At 43.1% G+C, this 9,932-nt stretch overlaps 1 protein-coding gene across 3 annotated transcripts in view; it reads right to left on the reverse strand.

Annotated features, from left to right (window-relative positions):
* Window positions 1-7,422: 7,422 nt before the first annotated feature.
* LOC308168421 (peroxisomal acyl-coenzyme A oxidase 3-like) overlaps window positions 7,423-9,932 on the reverse strand; it is a 35,576-nt gene continuing 33,066 nt past the window's right edge. For all 3 annotated transcript variants that reach the window (XM_080543001.1, XM_080543002.1, XM_080543003.1), the window contains one exon: window positions 7,423-8,628. In XM_080543001.1, coding sequence (XP_080399127.1) covers window positions 8,509-8,628 — 120 coding nt within the window. In that variant the 3' untranslated portion in view covers window positions 7,423-8,508. The remainder of the gene's footprint in view (window positions 8,629-9,932) is intronic.

The following is a 9,932-nucleotide window of genomic DNA, read 5'->3' on the forward strand; positions in this document are numbered from 1 at the left end:
CCATGGCAACGTGGTTATCGAGCGTTGGAAGCGCCAACGACCATCGACCCCCTGGAAGAAGATTGAGTATGGACGAGGAGAGAAATGGAGAGGGTGGATTGAGTCCCCCCCCCCCCCACTGTATAGATACTGATCTAGGGTCAGTTGTGTGTTGTTTCCTCTCCTCATGGCGATAGTTAAGATCTGGGGGAGGGTCCGCTGATCCTAGATCTGTAGCTAAGAGTGACTTCTAACCAGAGCCAAGGGGAAGAACAACAAACAGAACGTCAGTGGACGGACATTCTAGAACCTTGCTTGGAACCTCCATCAGAAACACTCTGGATGTCATTCAGGGCTGGATGTCTGAATGCCCTCTGCCAAATAAGACAATTGATTTGTGTTGTTTTGTTTATATTGTTGTTGTTTCTTTATTGTCTACAATATGTCTTTGCCATTTTACGTACTAGCTGTTTTTGTGAGACTCACTTACTCCCAATGGAATTGGACATTGATAAGACAAGTTTAGCAAGTTTAGCGAGTGCAAGGTGAAAGATTTTCCATCATTACATGATTTTATTTCTGGTAAATATAAATATACCCTTTTGCATACAGAGGAGCTACACGTTCAAGGCAGTCAGCAAGAACCAGTCAGCAAGAACCATTCCATTATCACATGTGAACGCTGTTTATGGGTCAGTCATTCATTGAGAGAAAGACGTAGATCTGGGAGGAAGGACACAATGTGAGCAACTTTCTAATTCACTCCTGCTGAACTATTGCAATTCTTATACTATGATTGACTTGTGCTTGGTATGAATACACTCACTTTATCTCCAGCTTCATCTTTATCATGACTTATCGTCAAACCGACCAAATGTTTACATATCAGGATTTATCACCATAGAAATAGCCTCTGTAAGTGGGGAGGGGAGTGTTTTAATTGGTGATTTTGTGACTTTTGTTTTTTTTTACAAATAAACTGTTTATAAAGTAAATAAGGCTGTGTTGTATTATATGATATATCATTTATATCTCTAAATAGTTTCTCCAGACTGTCTCTCACTCATGTATCTGGGTCATGGGACATTCTTGCAGTGACCCATACAGACGAGTTTGCAGACTGCAGGGCCACAGTACCTTGCTTATGTAGAAACAAGGCTAAGCTCTTTTCAACAAGCAGCAGTAAACATTCCACAATCCCTAGTCGGCCATTTCAGAATGCAGTCAAACATCGTCATGGAAACCTCTTGGGGGTACATGTTAAAGTCCTGGGGAGACGGGGGGTTTCCCGCCATAACAATCATACATGTGGGGCGTAAGGGCTTAACATAACACATAACAGCATAATGGCTGTGGCTAATCAGTTGATGAATATACTGCGGGACAACAACGCCTTTTTGTTACACGAAGGGAGGTCCTTGGGACTAGTTCGTTATGAACAAAACTTTATTAAATGACTGAAACAGATGCTGCCAAATAAGGGAGCCTAAAGAAGTTGAAATTGTGAATGCACATACACACGGCAGACACACGGCAGACACACAGCAGACACACAGCAAACATGTGGCAAGCACACAGCCAACACATGGCAGACGGTGATCTAAGGTGTTCCCCCACTCAAAACCAAAGAACCGAAATAGATCAGTTTAGTTTAGTTTATTAGTTTATTATATCGAGGACAATCCTAATACATGAACCATATAAAATATAGTAAAAAAGGCAGCGTTAGCCTAGTCGGCTAATTTTCAGCTGAAGTCCCCGGCCAGTTGCAACATGGCATCCATCAAATGAGAAGAGTAGTATGGGCTAAATGACCAGTTGGTTCACAGTAAAAGAGAGAACAAATAGCAAGACAGATCAACATAAAGGCCTATATACCAAATACAATTAGTTCCCATTAGGCTAAAATCTACTCTGAGCAAAACAGCAGCTAGCAGTCCTATTAACAAAGGGAAAAAAGACTGGATTAGTCATTTACCCATTACATTACAGCTGATATTCTACAGGCAAACCCTTTAACTGAGTTCACAGCGGACATCGGCTAGTCCTCTTAAGGCCAATGCACACGGCGTGCGATTTTGTCGCACAACAACGTTCGATTCTCAGCCTGCCTGGTCCGACGGTGGTGTGAATTGAGAATCGAATGTTGTCGTGCGACAATATCGCATCGCACGCCAAGTGCATTGTCTCATTCAAACCAATGGAATCGAATTCGCGGTGCGACAAAATCGCACGCTGTGTGCATTGGCCTTTACAAGCACCACCTAGGCCAGGCTAGACACCATCGCTTCCCACTATTTACAACGGCTAATCAGCTATACGCTGTACATGCACCCTCACTATGGGCAGAAAGCAGCGACTGCTCATATTCAAACCACCTGTGCAAACAAAGCGATAAGACAAAACTACACGGCTATTATGAGCCACCAAGCTAAACTGTTTACAAACTGTTTATCGGGACTTGGGAACGCCAGGACAGCATAACCAACTGCAGAGTGGACTAAACGTGTACGCTAATCATGCGTGTCCCTACTTTTTAAATTGTCATGTCTGCCAAGATTTCCCTTTAAGTCTGGATAGATTTCTCATTATTGACTAGGAAGAGCTCTGTGAAAACACTGCATGGATGGTGCAACAGGAGGGTGTAGCCCCATACAGGAGGGTGTAGCCCCGTACTGCAACACTGAGTCTGCAGCACCGACCCAATGAGGAACACATGAAGACCAACCACCACCTGGACTCTAACGGGAGAGGCTGGTGGAAGTAGAAATTGGAGGACGGGCTCATTGTCATGCATGGGATGGGATCAGGAATGGTGTTATACACACACGTCACACACATTTGCTACAGTTCCTCATTCTATTCTATGCATTACAATGAGCCTGTCCTCAGATTCCTACCTCCACCAGCCTCCATTGGACCCCATCACAATCACATCCTCAGAAGAGGAAGGATCCTCATAGCAACGCGTTGGGTTCTCAACTTTGTGATCAAGAAATGGTACTAGGGTGAAAGGTGATGACATTAAATAAACTCAATTCCTTCTTCCTGCTTTTGTTTCAGAGGCTCAAGAGTTTGGCATGAAACACACACTGTTAGGGGCGCTTAGGTGGCGTAACGGGTTAAGCGTCGACCATGTAACCGCAGGGTTCCCGGTTCGATTCCGACCGCGGACATATCCTGCATGTCATCCCTTCTCTCTCTCTCACCCATCCTTCCTGTCAAATCTCTACTGTCTCTATCACAATAAAAAAATAAATATGAGTGGGACTGCCCCACTCAGAAAAAAAAACTTTAAAAAAAAGAAACACCCACTGTAGGTGAAAGGTATTAAACAGTAAGTGATTCTATCTCCACCCTGCTTGTGTTTGAGAGCCTCTCCATGGGACAAACCCGGACGTTCTGCTGAGTTGACTCATTCCTAGTGGTCATTATGGGATGTTTGGTGGCTACATGAGATGGAGGCCTTGATAAAAGCCCTTCCCTGTAGTTCCTGTTGCTCCTGGCAGAGGAAAACAAGCGTGTCAGCGTCGCCCAGCGAGTCCAAACCCCAGTCTGAATATCTGTCTGTGCGGGGAGCTGATGGTTTCAACATGGTCGCCCCCAGCCTGTGATTTAGAGCTGTAGCTCCGTCAAGGGAGGATATACAGTCAAGTATTACATAAACATATCAGATTCCTATCCTGTGTTGAAGAGGGGAGCTCCCTCAGTGACTATTGCTGACTATGTGAGAAATTCTTACTGTAGAATAACTGTTTATAACACATTTAATTAAATGTATTACACCATATCCTGAGAATCGTCACTGTGTTGAAATACCCTGACAAAGAGCTCTGTATAATCAGATAAGAGTCATACTTGTGACTCGTAAATCTATAGTCAGATCTAATGAATGTATCACTGTACGTTTCACAATCCAGACAGTGAAGCATGTCCTCCCCAACGTTCTATGCTGTCATGGTGAGACGGATTGATTGTGTTTGGCTGTTGCAGTCACTGGGGAGACGTCCAGACAGACGTTGTATTTACTGTGGGAGAATGAAGACCAAAGCTTTTCCCACATTCAACTCGTATCTTTCCTGTCTGAGCCCCCCTCTTTCCCTTTCCCTTTCTGTTTGCTGTTGTCCTCCCCCCCCCTCCTCTCTCTCTCTCTCTCTCTCTCTCTCTCTCTCTCTCTCTCTCTCTCTCTCTCTCTCTCTCTCTCTCTCTCTCTCTCTCTCTCTCTCTCTCTCTCTCTCTCTCTCTCTCTCTCTCTCTCTCTCTCTCTCTCTCTCTCTCTCTCTCTCTCTCTCTCTCTCTCTCTCTCTCTCTCTCTCTCTCTCTCTCTCTCTCTCTCTCTCTCTCTCTCTCTCTCTCTCTCTCTCTCTCTCTCTCTCTCTCTCTCTCTCTCTCTGAGGGTATTCCAGTGGGGTTTCTTAAATGCTATGCACCATAGAACCCATGGAAAATGAACGTTTTGGACCCAAAATGAGAGTAGCCATAGTGTCTGGAAGCAGTTGTGGTTCTAACTGAAAGGGATCATCTTAAAAATGTCAACAACAAACTGTGGAAATGGAAAAGAGAAGAAGAAGCACCAAGACAATAAACAAGATAACAAACTCACTTCTCCAGTGTGTGTGTGTGTGTGTGTGTGTGTATGTGTGTGTCTGTGTGTGTGTGTAGATAAACAGACATCAACAGTTACTCTCACTTCTCCAGCACGTGTGTGTGTGTGTGTGTGTGTGTGTGTGTGTGTGTGTGTGTGTGTGTGTGTGTGTGCATTGTATGTCTGTAGATAAACAGATGTCAACAGTTAAATAATAACAATAATAATAATAATAATAATTCTTCCTTCTTCTAGCATTCTGCTTTACTCAGCCAATGGCCCCTGGCCTGAAGAGAGATTACTTTTCTTGCGATGACTCACGGATGGATGATTCACTTACTTAGTCAAATGTATTTGTTGAAAGTTGCTTTGGATGCCAAAAATGTCAATCTAAATGCTGCCATTGGTGTGTGAATGTGTGTTTGAATGGGTGAATGAGAGGCTGTTGTAAAGCGCTTTGGAGCACCTCCACCGTAAGAGGAAATAGACCTTTCTGTCACGGGAAAGCTCCCAGGAGCTGTGTGGTTTCATTTATCTACGTAGATGAAAGTGAATGTGAGGAATAGAGGTTTGTTTGCATTGCCAATGGACATCAACAATCGCCATGTTGTCCAAAGTAGGTCCACTCTACTCTAACATAACCTGTGAGACTGAGGGGAGCTTCAGGAGGTCATATCCCTGCTCTCTCTCTCTCTCTCTGCTCTCTCTCTCTGCTCTCTCTCTCTCTCTCTCTGCTCTCTCTCTCTGCTCTCTCTCTCTGCTCTCTCTCTCTCTCTGTCTCTCTCTGCTCTCTCTCTCTGCTCTCTCTCTCTCTCTCTCTGTCTCTCTCTCTCTCTGCTCTCTCTCTCTGCTCTCTCTCTCTCTCTGCTCTCTCTCTCTCTCCTTTCTCTTTTTCTGCATGGAAACAGCTGCTGTCTCCATTCTGTATCTGTTCCACATCCACACATGTACACGCCTAAAGCCTGGTAAACAGAAGGATTTTCTAAATCTTAACAGATTTTTTATCTGAGGGAGACCCCACACGTGAAGATAAAAAATTGATGGATTTAACAGTTTTGATCGTATTGTGTGTGGTGTGCGCCGATATTCCCAATACAGCACACCACATACATAAAGATCTGCGCTACATTATCATACTGTATCATCTATTAAACAATTGTGTTTTAAGGCAAATGTTTAGACTGGGTTAGCTTTTTCTCAATGAGCTGCGTACCTTAAATGGTGTTCTCGGAAACACACTTCTGCCTCTCAAACATCCTTCTGAGTTTATCTGATGGGAGTCGCTTAAATTAGGCCGGGAAACCGTAAGACAAACATAAAGGAGTACTTCTCTCTGAGAGTAAGGGAAAGTTACAACCAGACACACACATACACGTAGACACACATAAACACACACAGTACAATGTGGGGCAGAGCATGTCCATGTTATGTAAGCTGTACTTGTGGAACCAGTGGGGAGGACAGGCGTTGTAAGGTTGAGTAATGACCTGGCCTGGCTCACTCACCCTAATAATCACAATGCCAGCGGGTCAGAAGTTTACATTTTGGATTTACAAGTTGGATAAAAGCGTTTACTACCTAAATGGTTAAAATGTAAATGTATTTTGCGGCCTACCTTCAAACTCAATGCCTCTTTGCTCATCATGGGATAATCAAAAGAGATCAGCAAAGACCTCAGAAAAAGATTTGTGGACCTCCACATGTCAGGTTCCCCCTTGGGAGCGATTTCCAAACACCTGAAGGTTCCACGTTCATCTGTACAAACAGCAGTACTCTAGTAGAAACACCATGTGACCACGCAGCCGCCACACCGCTCAGGAAGATGAACGTACTTTGGTGCGAAAAGTGCAAATCAATCTCAGAACAAGTAAACAGTAAAACAAGTCCTTGTTGATGGGAAGTCTGGGTGTATGTAAACCTCAGACTTCAACTAAACTCGTTCGGAAACGTTATATTGGTAGATTATTCCTCCCATTTAATAATACCAACTGGTATTGTATTTTATATATCGTTGGAAAGCCTGATTAGTCACCTTTACAACGAGGTACAAATTGTAAGGATCATGCATTCGTGGAATGAGCAACACAGCTAAACATGTGGGTAGCGGCCCAAAAATATTTGCCAAAATCCCCTACAATATTCTTCTGTTGGTATTCACTCTCGTTTTGAGTTGCTTGGTGGATTGGATGATTGCACTCTCCCACAGTAATAAGGAGAAAACAACACATATTGGCCATTTTTACACTTTATTCATTTTACACTGTCAGGGACCTCAGTAGCATGTGGAAGATCCATACGCAGTCACAACAGCTTGGCACCTCCTCCTCATGCTGGTCATTCCTCAACCAGGATTTGCCGCAAATCAGCCAACATGGTTGCGTTGGTCACTCTGGCACGTACAGCACACCCAAGCTGATCCCACAAGTGTTCAATTGGGTTGAGGTCTGGATTCACGGCGAGCGTTGTCATCCTGGAGGATGGAGTTAGGTCCCAGATTCTGGAGATATGGGATCGCCACTGGCCCCAGAATATCATTCCTGTCAATTAGGTGCCAATCAGGTGCCAGTCACACACCTGTGACTGACATACACCTGCCAGCACTTGAAGCTCAAAACGAGAGTGAATACCAACAGAAGAATATTGCTGTGTTACTCAGTCCACGAATGGATGATCCTTACAAGTTGTACCTCGTTGTAAAGGTGACTAATCAGGCTTTCCAACGATATAAAACACAATACCAATTGGTATTATTAAAGGGGAGGAAGAATCGACTGAAATAACGTTTCCAAACTTTTTGTGAGGGGTTTATATATTGTATATTATATTTTTTGCCATCAATCCACACACAATACCCCATAATGACAAACCTGGATGTCACTACCAACTCACCAAATTTCACAATTTTCTCTTAATCCTGACAAACTCCCCATAAAACATAAACATACCCATAACATGATGCACCACTATTCTTCATGAGGGATGAAGCTGCATTGTGTGATGTTGTGTGTGCTGCTGGACTTAAAGGGGTCAGAATACTTTCCGAAACCACTGTACTATTATATATAATATATATTATATCATATATGGCCTTCACTGAAACAACAGTCTGACAATGCAATGAACGTAGCTACTGTAGGGAATCTCTTATTTTACAAACCTTTATTCCGTTTATTTTTTTTTACAAAATGTTATTTGGCAATCAAAATAGGCACTATATCAATATATCACATATCTTACAGTTACAATAATTGTCACAATAATTATCTATAAAACATAGTGACTCTACAATTAACTGTACGTAGTGTACAGTAGGTAGCTGATTTCATATCAGTAGATCAATTGGAATATTGTTAGTCAGTTATTACTGAGCATAGCCCATTAACAGACCCATTAATAGACCCATGTCTATGACGTCTGATACAATCTGATGAAGGAGATGTGAAATGTGTCCTTTGGTCCAATTTGCACAATAGAACATTTTAAAGGTCAATTGTGGTTATTCAAGCGACCAAGTTCTCTTTGCTAACCTGCACGGCTGTGAACAGAACAGGGTTAAGGCATCCACCTTTCTGTCTGACGATCTTCTGGGCATTTCCCTGAATTGGCACAACACATTTCCAACAATTACCCAAATGTCTACATATGAAATCTATAATAATCTAGGTCTTGAGGACGGACACTCTCTGCAGTATAAACAAACAGTAGTTCTTGTATGCCTGCACAGCTGCACATCATATTTCAATAACATATTTGATATTTTAAGTATTTTACAGTGATAGTAATCGTATTAGTGTGACCTCCACCATACAGCTCTCCTTTCAGAGAAGCAGTCATGAAGGACGTCCATCTTAGGGACGTTGTAATGTCTTCTGAGCTGATGGACTTGGTGGTGGAAGCGTTCCAGAATCTCACAGCGTTCCAGAATCTCACAGCGTTCCAGAACCTCACAGCTTGGCCCGTAGGGAACCCACCACGGGTTTGTCGGAGCAGAACTCGGCCCACCAGGCTGGCCGCTCTAGAACCTTGTTCCCCTGCATCACCGTGGACCACAGGTTCTTATACAGCTGGAACACACGAGGAAGAGGGGATCAGGGGATGAACAGAGGAGAGAGAGAGAGAAAAAGAGAGAGAGAGAGGGTGGAAGAGAGAAAGAGGAGAGATAGATAAAGAGAGAGATAGACTAGTACCCTGACTGTGCGTGCGTGCGTGCAGTCTGTCATAGTACAGTATGTACAGTACAATGACATAGTACAGTATGTCAGTCTGTCATAGTACAGTATGTCAGTCTGACCTCTGACCTCCATCTCATCTCCTCACGTTTCTACAGAATTAATCACAACCCATTAGGGTTGGTCGGTTTTATGGTTAAACCGTAACAGTTTGTCAATACCGTCATAAAATTGTCATAAATTGTTCTATATTGTATATATGTTGTCCAGCAACACCGTCTGTGTGGTTGAAGATGCTATGAAAGTGATGACAGAACTTTTTGTAAACAAAGCCATTTGTCAAATAAATAACCTGTCAAAGGTCCGTCCACTTCCTCTTCCATTCACACGTGAATTCCGCTCCATATCGCGCGTCTGTTTATAACTGTCAACAAACTTTTCAAACGTAACCTTCTAGCTATGTTCTGTACATTGTAATTCTCTCCCATCTATGAGAGACATTGGATGACTATTTTGTCCTGTTGTTTTTTCATTCAACTTTTTACATCTGAGGACCTAACAACCGGTGAACTATACCAAACTGCAATGGAGACGGACAATGTAACATAACACAGGTGCGTGAAAATGTCCTATAAAGAGCTGTTGAAACAACAGGAGCGTAAGCTTTATGTAGCTAGCTTCATAGCAATAATAGAGCAATATAGCGTTATACAGCAATTCGGTTGTTAAGTCGTGACGTGTTTCCGGGTCCAAAGTTGGCTGAGGCGCTGTCTTCGAAATGCCTCAGTAATAATAATAATTCATTATATTTGTATAGCGCTTTTCCGAGGCTCAAAGACGCTGACAAATAAGGGAAAAACTGGAAAGTGCTGCTGTGTCCCTTGTTGTATGAATAGATCCCAGTCTAAAAAATGATTGAACTGTCATTCTACCGCTGTAGTACACTGGTACTCTGGTGCTTTAGTACACTGGTACTCTGGTGCTTTAGTACACTGGTACTTTGGTGCTTTAGTACACTGGTATTCTGGTGCAGGGAATTTCTGGTTTGGACCCGGAAATTGCTAAACGTCACGTTTGACGTCAGACTTAACAACCGAATACCAGTGACGCTTTCGAACAATAATGGCCGAGGCAAACAACAAGAGACTTTACCGAGCGTGCCACAAGACTGTTACGTGCCCTGCTGAAGCCTGAACAAA

The sequence above is a fragment of the Nansenia antarctica genome, assembly GCF_963989245.1.
Source record: "Nansenia antarctica genome assembly, chromosome: 12".
Taxonomy (NCBI): Eukaryota; Metazoa; Chordata; class Actinopteri; order Argentiniformes; family Microstomatidae; genus Nansenia; species Nansenia antarctica.